General features: G+C 39.6%; 1 protein-coding gene across 1 annotated transcript in view; it reads left to right on the top strand.

The window, feature by feature from the left end:
* LOC122751534 (E3 ubiquitin-protein ligase Siah2-like) overlaps positions 1-22605 on the top strand; it is a gene marked incomplete at its 5' end in the record, with an annotated part of 63194 nt that overhangs the window by 15901 nt on the left and 24688 nt on the right. Inside the window, 1 exon segment of the mRNA XM_043998613.1 lies at positions 14718-15020. Coding sequence (XP_043854548.1) covers positions 14718-15020 — 303 coding nt within the window.

Below are 22605 nucleotides of genomic sequence, written 5' to 3'. Positions count from 1 at the left end.
TTTAATCATAAAAGTATCTTATTATTTTCTAGTTACACGTGGAGATAGTTTTCAACATTTGTTTTTATAAGATTTCTAGTTCCAAATTTTTCTCCTTCCCTCCCTTCCCTCCCCCCTCCCCTAGACAGCAAGCAATCTGATATAGGTTAATACATGTACAATCACATTAAACATATTTCTGCATTAGTCAGGTTGTGAAAGTAGAATCAGAAAAAAAAAGGGGGGGAACCTCAAAAAAGAACAAACAAAAAAGTAGAAGCAGTATGGTTCAATCTGAATCTAGATTCTACAATTCTTTTTTCTGGATTTGGAAAGCATTTTCCATCATGAGTCCTTTGGAACTATCTTGGACCATTGTATTGCTGAGAAGAGTTAAATCTATTACAGTTGATCATCACACAATATCATTGATACTGTGTACAAAGTTCTTCTGATTCTGCTCATCTCACTCAGCATCAGTTCATGTAAGTCCTTTCAGGTTTCTCTGAAATCTTCCCGCTCATCGTTTCTTACAGCACAATAGCATTCCATTACATTCATATACCACAACTTGTTTATCCATTCCCCAATTGATGGGCATCCCCTCAATTTCCAATTCTTTGCCCCCACAAAAAGAACAGTCATAAATATTTTTGTACATGTGGGTCCTTTTCCCTTCTCTATGATCTCTTTGGGATACAGACCTAGCAGTGGTACCACTGGGTCAAAGAGTATGAACAGTCTCATAGCCCTTTGGACATAGTTCCAAATTGCTCTCCAGAATGGTTGGATCAGTTCACATCTCCAGCTCATTTTACAGATAAAGAAACTGAGGCAAACAGGGTTAAGTGACTTGCCCAGAGTCACTAATAAGAATTTTAACTCGGAAAGATGAGTTTTCCTGATTCCAGGCCCAGCACTCTATCCACTACACCATCTAGCTGCCTTTAATAGGTGCTTAATAAATGCTTATTGACTGACTGACATGTAAGTGCTTAATAAATTCTTTACCGATGATGATGATGATGATGATCCTTAGCACAAAAGCTGACATATAGTAGTCACTTAAGTGTGTATTGACTGACTTATATTTAAATGCTTTAAAAGTACTTGATGATGATGATATATTTAAAAGAATTTCCAAATTTTATGGTACTACATGTTAATGTAGGGTTATTCTTGTTATTAATGCATGTAAAGAGCTTCACACCTTAAAAGTGCCATATAAATGTTAGTTATTGCTATCCTTATCATCATTAGAGTTAGAGGAGACCCCAAGGATGAAATAGTTCAACCCCCTCATTTTGCAGATAAGAAAATTGAAACTTAGGGATATTTGAATGGTCTACTCACTGCTCTCAGGCACCCATTTGTGCTTCTGTCTCTAAGCCTTACTCACACTATTCTCTCTATCAAGAAACCCTCATTAAGCCTCTCTGCCTACCCATCCTGTAAGACACAAATGAAATCTCCATGAATCCTTCCTAGTACACTCTAGCCTACCATAACGCATCCTTTTTCTGAACAACCTCACTGCCTCTGTGCTATTGGCATGGCAATTAAGGACATCACTTAGATTCTAGTACTGTACTTATTATATAGCTATTTAATTCTTCACATGTTCAGAGATTATTTTTTCAATGATATTTCAAAAGCTCCCAAAAGGCATGGTCTGTGACTCCTACTCCTTTGTAATGCCTACAGATTTTTTATATATAATTGTTGGTTGACTGATGAGTTAAGTGACTCAACCAAGGTCATACAGGTAGTTAGCATTAGTTCTATCCAATGACTTTCCCAATCCTAAAAGATCAGAATCCATCCCTCCTCTGTGGATGTCATCACCATCTTCCCAATCACCCAGGTTCACATTCATTCTTCGTTCTTTGCTCTTCCCTCTACATCACTCCCTGTATCCAAGAAGTTGCCAAGTCTTGTTATTTCTAACTCCACATGTCTTGCATCCAAACCCTTTTCGTCACTCGTGCAGCTTCTACCCTGGTTCAGACCATTATCACCTCTCACCTGGACTATTCCAATAACCTCGTAATTGATCTCCCTATCCCCAGTCTCTTCCCTCTCCAATCCAGCTTTCACACAGCTGCCAAATTGATATTCTAAAAACACAGATCTAATTTTAATCTCTCACACTCAAAATTCTTCAGTGACTACTTATTGCCACTAGAATAAAAATAAAATATCCTTAGCCTGGGTGGTTAAAGCCCTCCACAACCTGAGTACCTCCTACCTTGCCAGTATTAATTCATAATATCCCCCTTCACACACCTTATATTACAGTTAAACTGGCCTGTTAGCTATTTCCTACTCATAATATCCTATCTCCCACCTCCTTGCCTTTACATAAGTGATCCCCCAAGTCTAGAATACACTCATCTCTGCCTCTTAAAACTCCTAGCTCCCTTCTAAGTACAGTTCAGGTGCCCTCCTCCATGAGAACTTTTCTGATCTCCCCCAGTCATTAACATTCTCTCCTTGAAATTACTTTGTACATACTTCCTATTTACTTATATAATAGCTGGTTGAGGCAGCCCTTTGTACCCCGTGTTTACCCTTTCATTTTTCTACTAGACAAGGAAATCTGGAAGTGAGGAAAGTGTTCAGATCATGAAAAGGCCCAATTTGGAGTCTGGTCACAAATTTAGAAGGAAAAAGCACCTTTGTATCTTTCTCTTACCCTAAGGGGACTCTTCAACTCTTAGGAGCTGACAGTTCTCTTCAACCACAGCAAACTGGTTGGCAGACTCCCCAGAGAAGTATAAGGGAGTCCTGTAGGCAGAGACTTGAGAAGGCACCCAACCATGATCCCTGAGGAGTGCCTGAGATGTCCAGCAGCAGACTATGTGCCTGATTGGCACAGTTACTATAACAACTGAATGCAGAGAATTTTCACCTGGCTTGCTCACCAAGAGTATGATCATAATAAAATGGTTGGCTCCTTTCCCTATGAGACTTTGAAAATAAGTTGCTGGAGAGTACCTCCTTTAAAAGACATTTGGGTATACCTGGGAAACACCATGCCAAAAGACTGGGGGGAGGGGGAGGGGGTCGAGATTTCAGGTCTGGAAAACTGCTGGAGAATTTTAAAGCTGGCGTTGTTCATTTTAGTTTTAGTGTAGTGACCTGGGGGAGCCGAGATTCCAGATTCTGACCAAGTGTCCCTACTATCAATCAATCAATAAACATGTATTAAGTACCTACTATGTGCCAGGCACTGGGCTAAGTGCTAGGTATAGAAAAAAGAGGGGAAAGGCAGTCCCTACCCTCAAGGAATGTACAATCTTAATGGGGGAGACAACATATAAACAAATATACAAAGCAACCTATGTTCAGGTAAATAAGAATTAACAGAGGGAAAGTACTGGAATCAATGGGGATTGGGAAGGCTTACAGTAAAAGTTAAGATTTTAGTTGGGACTTAAAGGAGATCAGTAGTCAAAGAGAGGAGGGAGAGCATTCCAAGCATAGGAGACAGCCAGAGAAAATGCCCAAATAACTAAGACATGGAAGGTCTTGCTGTTGAACACCCAGGAAACCAGTGTCACTGGATTGAAGAGTACATGCCGGGGAAGCTAGGTGGCGCAGTGGATAAAGCACCGGCCTTGGATTCAGGAGGACCTGAGTTCAAATCCGACCTCAGACACTTGACACTTACTAGCTGTGTGACCCTGGGCAAGTCACTTAGCCCTCATTGCCCTGAAAAACAAACAAACAAAAATAACAAAACAAAAAGAAGAGTACATGCCAGGGAGGAAGGTGGAAGAAGTCTAAAAAAGTAAGAGGGGACTAAGTTATGAAGGGCTTTGAATGCCAAGCAAAGCATTGTGTATTTGAATCTGGAAGCCATGAGGAGTCACCAGAGTTCATTGAGTGGGGGAAGTGACATGGTCAAACCTGTGCTTTAGGAAAAGCATTTATCGCCTAAATGGTGGAAAGATTGAAATAGGGAGAGAGCTGAGGCAGACAGGCCCACCAGGAGGCTATTACAATAATTCATACATGAAGTGTTAAGGGCCTTCTCACCCTATACCTTGTTAATTAGTTCCTCCATCTGTAAAATGAGGACCTTAGACTAAATGGTGCCTTCTATAAATCTATGATCCTAATTTTGACTCTTCAATAAAATGCACTCTAATCCATAAATGATGAATAATCTTTTTCAGGTTACACAAAGTTAGGAAGGTGATTAAAAAAATCTCAGTTGTACTGAGAAAATACAAGCCAAACAAGTTATGGATTATTGTTGGGAATATTCATGAATTAGATAAGAGTATTAGAAGGCACTTCGGAAAGCCAAGTCTAGGGCAGGGAGACTGGGATTTTGCCTTGGACAAAATACACCACCAAAGAAATTGGGTCTTGCAGTTAACAGATATGCATAACCAAAACCAAAACACTGACCTTGGGTTACCTTTCTCCAGGCTGAAATTAATTTGCAGCTAAATCTTGGGGTAAGTCTCTTGGGGGTATAAAAGACTATAAGCAAGGTGCTTATGTGCAGCTAAAGACTTTGATCCTTAGGTAAGATATTGAATTGGAAAAAGAGAGACCTAATCTTAACCTGCAGTTATTCTAGCTTTCTTTAGTTGCAAATGGTGGCTATGACTAAACAGCTGTCAACCTCTCATTGTCAGAGAGTACTCTAGCTACCATACCTTGGCAGACTGAGAGTCCCACAAGGCAGAAAGCACAGGGTCCAACAGAGATACTGTCATTTCTGACAAGAAACAGTCCTAATGAGCCCAGTGGAGCAAAATGCCCAGCCCAGAAGTCATGTTCATTGAGGACCTGGCCTTTGGAGATCCACACACTAGCATCCTAAGAGACATCATGTTGCATCATTGAAGGTGTAAGTGCCCCACCCCTCCTCATATATTCCCCACCATCCATGTTGAATCTCTATGTTTGCTGACTCTCCCCACTGATGAGTTTTATCCTTGGGGGAGAGTGTGCCCTATGTTTTAAGGGGGAAATGTTTTACTACAAATCTTAGTCTGCCATTTCATCAAATGTGTTTACTTTTAACTAACTCTCTGACTAAAGAAAAATATAAACTTCAGTGGGAGCTTGTGGGCTATCATTTTTAGTGGATATAAACCTAGTGAACCTTGAACTTGAAGGCACTATTTTTGGAGATCCCATGTATTAAAAGGGTGTCATGGGGGCAGCTAGGTGGCGCAGTGGATAGAGCACTGGCCCTGGATTCAGAAGGACCTGAGTTCAAAACCAGCCTCAGACACTTGACACTTACTGTGTGACCCTGGGCAAGTCACTTAACCCTCACTGCCCTGCAAAAAAAAAAAAAGGGGGTGTCCCAGTGAGACATTGATAAAAACTGGTGTTTCAGACAATCACTAGGAATTAGGGGATATAGTTCAAGCTTAATCAGATTTTAAAAAAAAAACCATGGGGAGGGGAGTACTTTCTTTATACATGGCTAAACAGTGAACTGGTACAAGTTGAATACCCACATATACCCTTCTGCCCTCCCTCTTGATTTCTGCCATTTTGGCAAAGATGACTTCCTTTAGGATCTTTCCTCCTCCATAGTGGGTATTCAACTCTAGGTCTAAAAATTCAAAGATCCTAGCACTCTGTACACAAGAGCGGCTCAAAAAGTATTGGCTAAAAGGAACGAGTGTACCATTAACCAGTATATCAAATTTCTAAAGGCTCCATTAACATCAGTCCACATTTTACTGATTCCTATTTCTGACATAGAAAGTTCCTTCCTATCACACCCCATAGCTTATTATTGCTTTATCTATGATGAGATACCCAAGTCTATGTGGTTTCCTCTTTACATCTCTACCAATTTTCCTCATCCATTCCCTTCCCTATTCCATTCTACTTCTTTTTTTTTTTTTTGGTGGGGCAATGAGGGTTAAGTGACTTGCCCAGGGTCACACAGCTAGTAAGTGTCAAGTGTCTGAGGCCGGATTTGAACTCAGGTACTCCTGAATCCAGGGCCGGTGCTTTACCACTGCGCCATCTAGCTGCCCCCTCCATTCTACTTCTTTACTAGCATCAGACATTCCACAGGACTAGTCATTGACTGTCAGAGCTAGGCAAGACCTTGGATATCATCCACTATAACCCTGTTATTTTTTAAGGAACTGGAACCCAAATTGGGCAAAAATTCTCTATGACTCAGTCTTTACATAATACTGCCTTTTTATTTATTTCCATCCTGAATCTTAGTCAATGTAATGAAATTGACCATTAATTAGAACTGCAGAATTTTGTAAAGATAGGGACTATTATTTCTCCTTTCTTTATCCTACATAAGATCCCGAACTGGAAAGGACCTTAGATGTGACACCAAGTAAAAGATCAGACACTCAGTGGTTCCCCAATTCATATTCATTGGTTGTCAGCTGGACTACAAACCCTCCTTAGAGGAGCCAAACCCCTTCCATGGGTAAGTTGGGTTTCATTCTTTTTTTAAGAACTCGGTATGATTGGAATTTAAATCAGTAGCTCAGAGCAATTCTGGTTAACAAGGTTCTTGTTTGGGAGGTTGCAGCCTAGGAAGCTATTAAAAAAGGGGGTGGGGGAGAAGCATTCCCTGCCAACCGTGGATAGTGACATTTAGAGGAGGCATCAGGCTGACAGGACAGAAGAGAAGTAAAGGAAGAAAATCTGAAAAGGGCAAAATCCTTAGTGCAAAATCCTGAGGTAGAGAAAGGGCATGAAATGAGTAGAAAACCAAATTATTGAAAGGAAATCACAGAAAGATAGAAAAGATCCATAAACTAATCAAAAGAATAATGCTGATCAAAGTAAGAAAGAGAGGAAAGTAGCCTATAGATTGCAACTAATGGCTTAAGATAATGAACTTGGCTTCGGAAAAAGCAAATGGCAACTGTGAGATTACCCAGCCTGAGATCCTCCACTCCCTGGGTACCAGAAATATCAAACCCAAAAATGTCCCAAGGGTACACCATCTCAGGTGCTGAATCCATCTCTAAAGTCTCTGACACCTGGGTTCAAGGCTCAAGTTCTAATGTTTCCCTTTCCTATGACTGTCACCTTACTCTTTCTTCCTCCTTCCTTTTTGTTTCCTACCAATACACTTCAGAGACTAGATTCATCCCTTTTCAGAGCTATAGAGGAAAAAGCAATAAAATACTAGAGTTTCTGAAAAATTTAGAATCACTCAAAGGGAGAGGTGCATGATGGGAACAAGAAGGCTGCTATGCATTATAAATGAGAAGCTATTCAGGAAAAGGTATACAATGTATGACATCAGAGAAATGTGTTATCAGGGGAAAAAAATGATGGGCCAGTCATGTGATGAGAATGGGGGATAATTTAATTATAGCTCACTTTGTTCCATTGACATGTACACAATCTTAAGAAAAAAGAGTCCCTCTGTACATTGGTAAATTTATGGGAGGACAAGGATAGGAGTTTCACAGGAAGGGTAGGAATAGAGAGGCTATGATCTGCACCACTCAAGGGAAATTCTACATTGGTGAAATCACAGACCTACTGGAATATTGGATTATTTGTAAAGATGTTGATGATACAAGGAATTGTAGATAAGAATAAAAAAGCAAAGAATTCTAATGGGGACATAAAGAGAAAGACAAAAAATGTTATGACGCTTTATCCTTTGAAATTGATAGTGAGGGGGCAGCTAGGTGGCACAGTGGATAAAGCACTGGCCCTGGATTCAGGAGGACCTGAGTTCAAATCTGGCCTCAGACACTTGATACTTATTAGCTGTGTGATCCTGGGCAAGTCACTTAACCCTCATCGCCCTGCAAAAAAAACCAAACAAACACACACACACACACACACACACACACACACACACAATTGACAGTGAGGTAGTATAGTGGAATGAGTGCTGGGGCTGGTGTCCAGCTAGAGAAAGGGCAGGAGTGCGAACCCCCCTAAGTAGTATTTCTGGCAGAGGATCAGCTTCTCCTCATTGGACACCCACTCCAGGTTCATCCTGGGTCCTGGGCAAAGGAGACAGCCGGGATCTCCAAGCGTCCCCTGCTACTGTACAGGAACCCCGGTCCGTACAGGTCACTCCTGTTGCCACCACTTCTCCTTCCTCCTTTCTCAATGCACTTGCGCCTCTACATATATTTCTAATAAGTGAACCCTTTAATTTCACTATACAACAATTATTTCTGGAAATATCAGAGAGCAAAAGATAGCAATTAAGAAAGGTAATAATAATAAAAGGCAAAGAAACATAAAAACATTTCAGGATCTGGACAGAGCAGTATATGTTATGTCCACTAACATGGAAAGAGCCATCGGAAGATTTTTCCAGCAAAAGACAACTTAGAAGGTGAGCAGGAAAGGTCTGTTATACTAGGGTGAGAGTGGAGCTCAGTTCAGCACAGACCCAGCCCCAACAAAACAGGAGCAAGCCTTAGGAGCCACTGAATTGTCAGTGGCAGCAAATACTTCTGGAACTCTCAGCCCACAGATGGTAAAGGGGTCAGAAGGAGATTACAGGGGTCTCTTTGCTAGCACTGATGCAGTACTCTGCTGCTTTGCCCATACTCAAATTCAGGTTGGATGGCAGTACCAGGGTGGGGAGGAACACCAGTACACCAGAGCTTGCAGCCACAGTGGAGTAGGACTCTCCTTACACTTCCAGGGCAGAAAAGTGGGCTTGTGATCACTTACAAACCAGAGCACAAGCCAGGAGAGTAGTAAACACACCTCTTCTTACATCATACCACCTTGGAAGAACTGAAAACCCATAGGTCCCTAGAAGTATGTCTGAAAACAGCTGCACACACCCCCTGAAGCTTGGGACAGTGTTACCTCCACTGGGAAGCAGAGCCATACTTTAACAAAGAGTTAAAAGTCAAGAAACAGTCTGGAGAAATGAACAAACAGGAAAAAATTCTAAGCATAGACAGTTACTCTGGTGACAAGGTAGATCAAAACACACCCTCAGAAGAAGATAACAGAGTCAAAAATCCTGTATCCAAAGCCTCCAAGAAATATATGAATTGTTCTTAGGCCATGGAAGGGCTCAAAAAAAGGACTTAGAAAATAACGTAAGAGAGTTAGAGGTGGAAATGGGAAGGGCAATGAGAGTGATACAAAAAAAATCATGAAAAAAAGTCAGCAGCTTGGTAAAAGAGACACAAAAATATACTGAAGAAAATAAGACTTTAAAAAACCAAACTATGCCAAGTGGTAAAAGGTACAAAAAAATGAGGAAAAGAATGCCCCGAAAAGCTGAATTGGCCAAAAGGAAAAGGAGGTACAAAAGCTCACTGAAAATAACTCCTTAAAAATTAGAATTGAGCAAATGTAAGTTAGTGACTTATGAGAAATGAGAAACAATAAAACAAAACCAAAAGAATGAAAAAATAGAAGAAAATGTAAAATATCTCATTGGAAAAACAACTAACCTGGAAAGAGATCCAGGAGAGATAATTTGAAAATTATCGAACTACCTGAAAGCCATGACCAAAAAAGAGCCTACACATCATCTTTCAAGAAATTATCAAGGAAAACTGCCCTAATATTCTAGAACCAGAGGGCAAAATAGAAATTAAAAGAATTCACTGAGGAGCAGCTAGGTGGTACAGTGGATAAAGCACCATCCCTGGATTCAGGAAGACCTGAGTCCAAATCCGGCCTCAGATACTTGACACTTACTACCTGTGTGACCTTGGGCAAGTCACTTAACCCTCATTGCCCTGCAAAAAAAAAAAAAAAAAAAAAGAATTCATGGATCACCTCTTGAAAGAGATCCCAAAATGAAAATTCCCAGGACTATTATAGCCAAATTCCAGAGCACCCAGGTCAAGGAGAAAATATTGTAAGCAGACAGAAAGAAACAATTCAAGTACTGTGGAGCCACAGTCAGGATAACACAAGATTTAGCAGCTTTTACATTAAAGTACCAGGGGACATGGAATATGATATTCCAGAGGGCAAAGGAACTGGGATTGCAACCAAGAATCACCTATCCAGCAAAACTGAGTATAATATTTCAGGGGGAAATGGGCATTCAATGAAGCAGAGGATTTTCAGGCATTCTTGATGGAAAGACCTGAACTGAATAGAAAATTTGATTTTCAAATACAAGTCTCAAGAGAAACATAAAAAGATAAAGAGGAAGAGGAAATCATAAGGGATTTTAAAAGGTCAAACTGTTTACATTCCTACATGGGAAGATGATACTCATAATTCCTAAGAACTTTCTCATAGTTAGAACAATTAGGAGTATACATTGACAGAGGGCACAGGTGTGAGTTGAATATGAAGGGATAATATCTTTAAAAAAATAACCGGGGCAGCTAGATGGCGCAGTGGATAGAGCACCAGCCCTGGAGTCAGGAGTACCTGAGTTCAAATTCAGCCTCAGACACTTAACACTTACTAGCTGTGTGACCCTGGGCAAGTCACTTAACCCCAATTGCCTCACTAAAAAAACAAAAAAAACAAAAAATAACCAATGAGAAAGAGGAATGCACTGGGAGAAGAGAAAAGGGAGAGGAGCAATGGGGTAAATTATCTCACATAAAAGAAGCAAGAAAAAGTTTATTCAGTGGAAGGGAAGATGAGGGAGGTTCTGGGGAGTGAGTGAACCCTACCCTCATCAGAATTGGCTCAAAGAGGGAATAATGTACACATTCAATTGGGTATAGAAATCTATCTTACCCTGCAGGAAAATAGGAGAGGAGGGGGATTAGGGGAGAGGGAGGGGGATAGGAGGGAGGACAGATATGGGGAGAGGGTAGTCAGAAGCAAAACACTTGAGGAGGGACAGGGTGAAAAGAGAAAGAGAATAGAATAAACAACATGGGGAGGAAATATGATGGAGGAAAATACAGTTAGCAATAATAACTATGAAAAAATTTTGAAGCAAGTTTGTCTGATAAAGGCTTCATTTCTCAAACAAATAGAGATCTGAGTCAAATGTATTAAAACAAGAACCATCCACCAATTGATAAATAATCAAAAGATATGAACATTATAGATGAAGTAATCAAAGCCATCTATAGTCATATTTTAAAATATACTATTGATTGGAAAGATGCAAATCAAAACAATTATGGGGTACTACCTCATATCTATTGAATTGGATAATAGGAGAGCAGAGGAAAATGACAAATATTATAGGGGATGTGGGGAAAATGAGACATTAAAGCACTGTTGATAGAGTTGTAAACTGATTCAACCATTCTGAAGAGCAATTCGAAACTACAGCCAAAGAGCTAAAAAAATGCATACACTTTAACCTAGTAATACCACTACTAGATCTGTATCAAAAAAGAAATAAAAAACAAAAATGAAAAGAACCTATATGTACAAAAATATTTATGGCATCTCTTTTCTGGTGTTAAAGAACTAGAAATTGAGGGGATGCCCATCAATTGGAGAATGACTGATCAAATTGCAATATGTGAGTATGATGGAATACTATTGTTCTATAAGAAATTATGTATGTGACCTTGGGCAAGTCACTTAACCCTCATTGCCCTACCAAAAATAAAATTAATTAATTAAAATTAATTTTTTTAAATGGGAGCAGCTAGGCAGTACAGTGGATAAAGCACTGGCCCTGGATTCAGGAGGACCTGAGTTCAAATCTGGCCTCAGACACTTGACACTTACTAGCTGTGTGACCCTGGCCAAGTCACTTAACCCTTATTGCCCTGCAAAAAAAAAAAAGAAATTAAAAAAAAGAAATGATGAGCAGGATGGTCTCAGAAAAACCTGGAAAGACTTGTATGAGCTGATACAAAGTGAAACGTACTGTGTACAAAATAACAGCAATATTGTAAGATGATCAGCCATGAATGACTTAGCTATTCTCAGCAATACAATGATCCAAGACAACTCTGAAGGACTTATGATGAAAAATGCTATCCATCCCCAGAGAAAGAAATGATTGTGCCTGAACACAGATTGAAACATTTTTACTTTATTTTCCTTGAGTTTTTTTAATGTTTTCTTTCACAATCTTACTAATAAAGAAATGTTTTATATGACTAAACATGTATAACTTATATTGAATTGCCTTCTCAAAGCAGGGTGGGGAGAGAGGAAAGAAGAGAATTTGAAACACAGAGTTTTAAAAATTGATGTTAAAAATTGTTTTTACATGTAATTGGGTAAAAACAAAATGTTAAATTAAAATTTTAAGAACCATTTTTTTGTACAAATAGTTACTTTTTAAAAATCTCTTTGGGATACAGATGTAGTAGTGGCATTGCTGGGCCAAGTGTCAAAGCATAGTTTCATAGCCCTTTCCAAATTGTTCTCCAGAATAGTTGTATCTGTTCACAACTCCACCAACAATGCATTAATGTCTCAATCTTCCCATATAACTATCATATTAGTTAATATGATGTGTAGGGTGATGCCATAGAATTATTTTAATGTTCATTTCTCTAATAAATAGTGATTTAGAACATATTTTCATGTAACTATAGATAGCTTGGATCACTTCATCTGAAAACTCACTGTTCATATCCTTTGATCATCTATCAACTGAGGAATGGCTCTTGGTTTTTTTGGGTGTTTTTTTGTTTTTTGTTTTTTGCAGGCAATGGGGGTTAAGTGACTTGCCCGGGGTCACACAAGCTAGTAAGTGTCAAGTGTCTGAGGCCGGATTTGAACTCAGGTACGCCTGAATCCAGGGCCAGTGCTTTAACCACTGTGCCATCTAGCTGCCCCCAGGCTCTTGTTTTTATTTTTATAAATTTGATTCAGTTGTCTATAGATTTGATAAATGAGGCATTTATCAGAGAAACTGACTATATAAGTTTTTTCACAGTTTTATTTTCTGTGTATTTCCCTCCAATCTATTTTCCCCCATTTCTTACTCTCACAGTGAACATCCTCAAAAATGTTTGGCTTCTGAATACCACATCCTTGAAACCATTCTCCATCCTATCAGCACTACCCCCTTTTTCATATCCTCTTTCCCCTCCTACTTTCCTGTAGGGTAAAGTAGATTTCTATACCCAACTAAATGTGTATGTTATTCCCTCTTTGAGCCAGTTCTGATGAAAGTAAGGTTCACATGCTCCCCTCCATTACCCCATCATTCCATCTACTGGAAAAGCTCTTTCATGTCTCCTTTATGTTGGATAATTTACCCCCATTCTACCTCTCCCTTTCCCTTTCTTCCAGTGCATTCCTCTTTCTCATAGGTTATTTTATTTTTTTTAGATATCATCTCACTGTATTCAACTCATACCTGTGAATTCTGTCAATATTTACTCCTTCTAACTGCTCTAAAAATGAGAATGTTCTTAGGAGTTACAAGCATCTTCCCATGTAGGAATATAAATAGTTCAATCTTATTGAATCTCTTATGATTTTTTTCCTGTTTATTTTTTTATGCTTCTCTTGAGTCTTATATCTGAAAGTCAAATTTTCTATTCAGCTCTGGTCTTTTCATCAAGAATGCCTGAAAGTCCTCTGTTTCACTGACTATCCAATTTTTCCCCTGAAGTATTATACAGTTTTCTGGGTAGGTGATTCTTGGTTGTAATCCTAGCTCCTTTGCCCCCTGGAATATCATATTGTAAGCCCTCTGGTCCTTTAACATAAAAGCTGATAAATCTTGCGTTATCCTGACTATGGCTCTACGATATTTGAATTGTTTTTTTTTTTTCTGGCTCTTACGATATTCTCTCCTTGATGTGGTTGTTCTGGAATTTGGCTATAATATTCCTGGGAGTTTTTGTTTGGGGATCTCTTTCAAGAAGTGATCAGTGAATTCTTCTAATTTCTATTTTGCCCTCTGGTTCTAGAATATCAGAGTCGTTTTCCTTGATAATTGAAAGATGATGTATAGGTTCTTTTCTGTTCGTGACTTTCAGGTAGTTCAATAATTTTCAAATCAACTCTCCTGTATCTATTTTCCAGGTCAGTTGTTTTTTCACTAAGATATTTCACATTTTCTTCCTTTTGTTAATTCTGTGTTATTGATTCTTGGCACCTCATGTAGTCATTAGCTTCCACTTGCCCAATTCTAATTTTTGAGGGATGATTTTCTTCATTGAGCTATTATACCTTTTTCCATTTGGCCCATTCTGCTTTTTAAGGAATTCATCTCTTCAGTGAACTTTTTATATCTTTGCCCACTTGACCAATTCTGCTTTTTAAGACATTTTTCTCTTCATTTGATTTTTGTGCCTGTTTTACCATTTTGCCTGTTTTTTAAGATTTTTTTCCTTCAATATATTTTTGTGCTTCCTTCACCAAGGTATTGATTCCTTTTTCATGTTTTTCTTGTATAACTCCCATTTCTTTTCCCCATTTTTCCTGCATCTCTCTTATTTTATTTTAAAAATCCATTTTGAGTTCTTCCATAAGTTATTTTTGTGCCTAAGATCAATTCCTATTTTTCTTTGAGGTTCTGGATATGGTAGTTTTGACTTTGTTGTCTTCTTCTGAGTTGGCGTTTTGAACTTCCCTGTCACCATAGTAACTTTCTATGGTCACGATTTTTTTTTGGCTCATTTTTCCAGCATATTTCTAGATTTTTAACTTTATGTTAAAGTTGTACTCTGCTCCTGGGATGGAGAGGACACTGTCCCATGCTTCAGGGTTTTTTGTGCAGTTGTTTTCAGAGCTAGCTCTGGAAGTCTGTAAGTTTTCAGTTCTTCTAAGGTGGCATGATCTAAGGAGACGTGTGTTTACTACTCTCCTGGCCTGTGCTCTGGTCTGTGAGAACCACAAGCACTCCTTTCCACCCTGGAACTGACCAGGTTCTCCACTCTTCTGTGGCCACAAGCTCTGGTGTGCTAGTGCGCCTCCTTTCCCTGAGACTATGAGCCAAGAGTGGGAACCAGATGCAAGTATGGGCAATGCAACAGAGTCTTGCTTCCAGTACCAGAAAAAGGACCTCTGTAATATCCTTCTGACCAGCTATCTGATCCCTCTTAGTGTCTGTGGGCTGAGAGCTCTAGAAGAAGCTGCTGTTGCTGCTGCCCTGATTCAGTTGTCCCCAGACCCTGCTGCTGATTTTCTGGAGTGCAGCCTGTGCTGGACTACATTCCATTCTCACTCTGGTGTGACAGATCTTTCCTTCTGATCTTTTAAGTTGTTTTGAGCTAGAAAATTGTTTCACCCCATCATTTTTGTGGGTTCTGCCACTAGAATTTTTGAGGCATTATTTAAAGTTGTTTGGAGGGATTTTTAGTGAGAGTTCAGCTGAGCCACTACCTTTTCTCTGCCATCTTCTGAACTAATCTTTAGAAACTAATATGTAGGGGGCAGCTAGGTGGCACAGTGGATAAAGCACTGGCCCTGGATTCAGGAGGACCTGAGTTCAAATCCGGCCTCAGACACTTGACACTTACTGGCTGTGTGACCTTGGGCAAGCCACTTAACCCTCATTGCCCCACAAATAAAAAAATAAATAAATAAGAAACTAATATGTATACAAAGTGAGGCAATTCTGAAAGTCTATATCCTAGCTTGGGCCTGGAGAATGCCACCCTCCTCCCTCACTTCAGAATTTCTTCCTATTTTCTCACTGGTACTAGAGTTTGAGTTAAGGAGGGGGTGGCAGGGGAAAAAGAATTTAAAATTGATTTTTGAGGGGTTAAAGAACATTTTTATAACATGGATTTCCTATTTGTTGCACATTATTTATATGGTTCAAGTAAATGTTTTGTTTTTAAGTGGTACTTGAATAGAGTCTTAAAGGAAATAAAGGAATCTCTGAGGGGGAGATAAGAAGAAGACACATTCTAGGCTACTGAAAATACATAGAAATGCAAATGGAGACACAGAGACATGGCCACTTTGGCTCTACCATAAAGTGTATGAAAGGAAGTCTTACATAATGGGGCATTAATATTAGGTAAGGCTAGGTTGAGAAGGGGACTAAAAGCTAAACAAAGGAGTTTATATTTTTCCCAAAAGACAATAAATAGGGAACTCCTGGAATTTATTTAGTAAAGGACTAAAGCAATCAGATCTATACTTTAGGAAAATCATCTGTGTGGAGACGGAGTAAGGAAGATATTAATCCAGGAAAACAATTAGGAAGCCATTACAATAATCCAGGAAAGAGGTAATAATGTTCTAAAATAAGGTGGCAGCTGTATCATTACTGACAAGGGGACAGATAGAAGAGCTCTTATAGAAGCTGCAATGGGAAATATTTGGCAACTGATTAGATATAGTGAATGAAAAACACTGCAGAGTCAAAGAAAAGTCAAGTTTACAAAGCTGGGGGAACTGGTATGATGGTACCCTTCACTGAAATAGGGAAGTTTGGGATTGGGAGATGAGAAACAAGATGCCTGTGTTTGAGACACCTGTGGGATATGCGATTTTATTGTTTTGGGGGGTTTTTTGCGGGGCAGTGGGGGTTAAGTGACTTGCCCAGGGTCACACAGCTAGTAAGTGTTAAGTGTCTGAGGCCGGATTTGGACTCAGGTACTCCTGAATCCAAGGCCGGTGCTTTATCCACTGCGCCACCTAGCTGCCCCGGGATATGGGATTTTAAATGTCTAAGAGGCCATTGGTAATGCTGGCCCCACTTTCAAAAGAAAGCTTGGGGCTGGCTATGCAAATCTGTGAGCTATTGGCATGGAGGCAGTAATTAAGCTTATTCCACCATTACCCTAGGATAGCTGGGTAGCTGGGTAAATCATTTCACCTCTCTGGGCCTCATTATTCTCATCTACACAAAGATAAAGTTGGATTAGATGACCTCTATTCCCTCCTTGTCTTACAATACTTTTATTTGTCAGTTTGGACAAGAAGAGAGACTTCATGCTGCCAGAAAGATGTAGCTCTCCATTAGGGATGCCCCCTGACAATCATCTCCCAGATAGGTGACATCATTATCACCTCCAATTATTTTTCCCCTCATCAACATATGCCGACTTTACCCGAGAGTTCCTATGAGATAGCTATAATTAAAGTTTCTTTCCCTGGATGCCACAGATATAGAAGCATGTTTCCTGACAAGCAACAGGCAAGGTGCCTGACACCAGCAACAAACTCCAGAAAAGAAAAGCACTGCTAGCAATCTCAGAAGGTTGAGAAAAGAGAAATAACTCTTGAGCTGTTATTAACACCTGATAAGTCATTAAAACTACCCTAATTGTCGGGGGCGGCTAGGTGGTGCAGTGGATAAAGCACCGGCCCTGGATTCAGGAGTACCTGAGTTCAAATCTGGCCTCAGACACTTGACACTTACTAGCTGTGTGACCCTGGGCAAGTCACTTAACCCCCATTGCCCCGCAAAAAAAAAACCAAAAAAAAATAAAAAACCTACCCTAATTGTCAACAACCAAGAAGTTCTTGCTTTCATTATGAATGTGTCAACTTTGTCCTGAAAATTATGGCTAAATTAACCCTAGAAATTCATGTGGACACGTGAAAAATGTTCCTTTTTTTAGCCTGATTTATCTTTTTGGCTTGCTGGTTGACATTTTTCCATCAGTTCCCCTGGATGATAGGCTTCCTTGTTTTCTTTTTTTTACTAGTTTTTAAGCTTTTCTGAGTATTATCTGTTTTAAAAGCATGCCATTGAGACCTATTTTGGAATTTATAGGTATCAGGAAATAACTGAATGTTTACCCTCAAGTAGATGAAACATCTGGATGGTGGTCTGTATTTATCACTTTGGGATGTCATATAAACAGCCAACACCTTGATCCTCAACCCTATGAAATTCATGAAAAAAAAATCACAATTTGGGGGGGGGGGGTGTTTTCTCATCTGCAAAATGAAAGACTTGGACTAGATGTCCTTTCAGGTCCCTTCCAGCTTCAGGTCTATGATTCTTTGTAGTATATTCAACCCTGTTACCTAAGCAATTAAAAAAAATCACCTCATACCAAACAATGCCCCACAACTACTTAGAAATGAAACAGAATAGGGGGCAGCTAGGTGGAGCAGTGGATAAAGCACCAGCCCTGGATTCAGGAGTACCTGAGTTCAAATGTGGCCTCAGACACTTAACACTTACTAGCTGTGTGACCCTAGGCAAGTCATTTAACCCCCATTGCCCTGCAAAAAAAAAACAAACAAAAAAAAGAAATGAAACAGAATAGACTGCAATGATGCCTCACTATTTTTTTAAATTGTGATCATTTGGACAAGAGGTGGGCTAAAGATGACCTTTGACTAGAAAGAGCTTGCTAAATAAATTAAGTGAGGGAACAGTCTGACATGTCCTGCATTGGCAAGGACTAGGTGGGAGACACTTCATCTCAAAACCAGGAAGGAGGGACAGCAATACACCGCTGACAATATGGAAAAGGCCAAAAGAACAGAAATGGAATTGGGCTCATGGCACAGCCAGTTATGGGAACTTGGCCAAGAAACCTATTTAAAATCTAGCCTCTACTCTCCCCTTAGAGCTAGAAAAAAGAGGCTAGGAACTATGCCACAAGACAATGGAAATGAGAGTCTCATGATAAAGAATACTTGTCCTTGATTTTTTTTTTGGCGGGGGGGGGGGGGGGAGAGACAATGAGGGCTAAGTGACTTGCCCAGGGTCACACAGTGCTACCTAGCCGCCCCCTTCCACTCTCTCTTAAACTGGGTTTGTCTGGCATCATGAGACCCAACCAACTGCAGCCCTTGCCTATCCTCATTCCAAGAGAGAATGCATATTTAGGCCTTTTTATTTCTAAGTTCACAGATCCATTGTACAGCCTAGATGCTTCCTAGTAAATCCTGAAGTAAATCCCTCTCCAACATCATTTCTCTCTCCTCTCCTTCACAATCATGGCTACATTCCTGTCGATGTGTTTCCTAATTTCACCCAAAACTCCTATTCACAGTCTATCCGTGACTTCTGAAATGTACTCTCTCTTCAGCTCAGTCTCTTGAAATTGTTCTTTTCATATAAGTTCCAACTCAAATACAACATCCTTCATAAAGTCATCTCTGATCCCTCTGACTGAAAGTGATCTCTCTCTCCCTCCTGAAATCTTCCTAGAACACTTTATGTGGTCTTCTCCTTTATTCCCATCATAGTCTACTTTACGTAATAATAACAAAGCTCATATATAGCATTTACTATGTTCCAGGAACCATATTAGACACTTTATTATCTCATTTGATCCTCTCAACAGCCCTAGAAAGACAATGCTATTATTATCCCTATTTATGGTTGAGGAAACTAAAGGAAACAGGTTAAAGAGACTCATGCAGGGTCATGCAGCAAGTAGGTATCTGGGGCCACATTTGAACTCAAGCCTTCCTGACTTCTCTATCCATTGTACCACCTAGTTGCCTAGTAGAGGGAGTTGTTCCAGAAACCCTGATGAGCTGAGTTCCTCCCAGCCTACCTGATAAAGTTACAGGATGCAATGTGCAGGTAACAGAGACAATAAAGTGTAAAGACAATCATATTTACTCCTTATAAAAGGCATGTGATCTTGAATGGCTCATGCCCTGAATGATCAATTCACAAGTTATAACTAAACTGGGGATGACCCCTTCACAGCTTAAACTTATTAGGAAAATATAAAGTGTTTGAACTTTAAAGAAGATAGCTTCCATTGCTAAGCTGAGCCAATGCACACCCTGCTTAACTAACACCTTCTTAGACATAAACCAACTTATTCCCTGAATGACCTCTTGGATTCTCTATTTCCCAGATGTTCCTCTGTTCTTCTGGACCAGTTCCTCAGTAGTATCTGTAGTATCTAGATTTAAGCTTAGCTGATACTGTTCTGAAATCTTTCCTTTCCCTTCTGACCATTTTGGCTTCAAACTGAATCATCTCTGTGAATGACCCCATGTTAGTCTATGGATAGTACCCGAATTCTCATTTTCTGTCTATGATCAGATAAATGACATTGATTCCATGACCAAAGAACAGTTCTGGTATCTAGATTTTCCCAGTTATTAGCCTAAAAGTTCTCCCATTCTTCATTTCTTCATATCAAAATCACTGAAGCATGTCATGTACTCCATTTGCTCCCACATACTAAAGCTTTTCACATTCAAAATGAGCAACCACTGTCTCAGAAACCTGAGTTTTAATAACTGCTTCAGCAACTATTTCTCTTAGAATTCTGTGCAAATTTGGGCTCTCAAACCAGTGAACTGTTAAGGCAGATCTTACTCAGAAACTACTTTTTCTCAAAAGCCGACATTCTCCAGACAAGGGAACTGTAACTACCTTACACAATGAACACAAGCAAAAGACTACAGACCTAAATGCAGGCTAAATAATGACATCCTGAATGAGTGGGTCAAAAGATAAATCACTGAAACAATAAATCACTATGTTAAACAGAGTGACCACAAACCAGGATTTGGGGGATGCAATTCAAAAAGTTATCAAAGGGGGGGGGAAATTCTGAAATTTTATATCAACATATAGAAAAATAAAGATAAAGTGCAATAAGTATGATTTTATTAAAATTTTCCTTATTTAGCATTTTATTTCCCTCAATTACATGAAAAAAACTATTTTTAATTCATTTTTAAAACTTTGTGTTCCAAATTATTTCTCTTCCTCCCTCCCCACCCCCCCTTTGAGAAGGCAAGCAATTGTATGTGTTATACGTGTGTAGTCATGCAAAACATTTCTATATTAATCAAGCAGGATTTTTTAAACTAAAAAATGAACAAACCGAAAACAAGCAAAAAAAGTTTAACATCTGGCAAAACTACAGTATAATCCTGTGAGGAGGGAAATGGACTTTTAAATGGAATAGAAGATTTCTAAGCATTCCTGATGAAAAGACCAAAACTGAATAGACATTGGAAATGGAAACACAGGTACCAAGAATAACATAAAAAAAGTATAAAAGAGGGGGCAGCTAGGTGGTGCAGTGGATAGAGCACTGGCCCTGGAGTCAGGAGGACCTGAGTTCAAATCCAGTCTCAGACACTTGACACTTACTAGCTGTGTGACCCCAGACAAGTCACTTAACCCCCATTACCCTGCCAAAAAAAAAAAAAAAAGAGAGATCCAAGTTCAGGACCTAGCACCATGCAATGGGAAGTGTGGAGGCCTAGAACTGGTCTTGACCCTTCAATTGGCCTTTTCTTCTATGTCAGTTCTGATGATATATTTCCAGATACTTCGTCATTGACTAACAAAGACTGAAGTCTATTCAATATTTTTTCAACCTCTGTCAGAGGCCTAATAACCCATTTGCAATTACTTTTTCAAACTCCCATCATGCCAAGAATTTTAGGAAGCTCCATCACTTCAAGTAACTTCCTGAAGACCAACAGGAGTTTCTCTTCTTCTTAATCTATCACTCGGTAAGGACTTTGCATCTTTCTTTTTTTCTTTTTTTTTTTATTTTTTTGCGGGGCAATGGGGGTTAAGTGACTTGCCCAGGGTCACACAGCTAGTAAGTGTCAAGTGTCTGAGGCCGGATTTGAACTCAGGTACTCCTGAATCCAGGGCCAGCGCTTTAACCACTGCGCCATCTAGCTGCCCCAACTTTGCATCTTTCCAAAGTACCTATACACCTCCAAAATGCTCCTAATGTCCTTGTCTCTTAAGTCATACAGTGTTCCTTACCTGAGGGTCCATTATGTCTCTCTAGCTGCATATCTAGTCTCATATTCTAGAAATGCCACACCCATAGTGCTCATGTCATCATCCATACTCAAAACAGACATAATATACAACAATGCTTAGGCATTCAGCCATAAAAATTTCTCTTAAGCAACTAGTCAGATTTGTAAAAGAAACGTATTTGAAAACTGTCTAATTACACCCTGAAAACAAAAGAAAATAAATACTGATTTTTCTCAATAGATTCCTCAAGTACTAGTATATCCAATATGGAGGCCTTGGATACTCTTCGACAGTAGAGAGTCCCTATTGGGTTAACTCACTTGGGCTCACAAGCTGGGTTTCTGAGGTGATTACCACTCCAGTTTGCAGGTACTTCATGAATTAGCCTTCTAAAGCTCTCCCAATGTGTTAGACTTTCAATATAGTAGCAAGCCAGAGGATGCAATTCGCTCACAACAAAGATATTTAGTGAAATAGCACAAAAAGCAACAACATCTCCTTTATAAGCCTGAGGTGCACTTTCAAACCCAGCAGGGTGAGTAAAGATTCATAGAGAACACAAGAGACACCCACTTACAGAAAGTATACAGCCAGAGCCCATGGAAGAAGAAGCCACTCACACCTCTACTAGTTGCAGATGTCTTTGTGCTATTCACATTGAATTTTCTCTAAAGTGCTGTGAGATTCTGCTCACCCAAGGTGCTTAGATGCTGCACACCCTGAGCAGTGTTGGGGGCTCTTCTACTAGACAGCTGCCAGTCACTGATCTGCGGAAGTCTTTGATCCTCAGTCCCCTATGCCAAGTCCTTTAGAACTAAGAGCTAGCTAATATCTCTAAGCTTAGCCTTTTTTCCCACACCCCCTTCTAGTATAGGGCTAGGAGTCTATGTCAGACCTCATCCTAGCTTACAGTAACTAACCACTACTTTTTTTAAATTTATCTCTACAGGCCAGGCCATAATCCAGTAGCGGTCATTTTCCTGAATACCCACAAAATAATTCCAGTTTTTGCTTCTGAGTTTCTCCCACTCATTCATATAAATGAGTGGACGGAGAAAAGGTACAGAAGCAATCTAAACCCAGCAGGCAAAGTTATTGTCTCTGCTAAATGCTCAGAGAATTCCCCGCCTTTT

This window comes from Dromiciops gliroides, chromosome 1 (assembly GCF_019393635.1).
Source record: "Dromiciops gliroides isolate mDroGli1 chromosome 1, mDroGli1.pri, whole genome shotgun sequence".
Lineage (NCBI taxonomy): Eukaryota > Metazoa > Chordata > Mammalia > Microbiotheria > Microbiotheriidae > Dromiciops > Dromiciops gliroides.
This window is presented reverse-complemented; position numbering and strand designations above follow the sequence as displayed.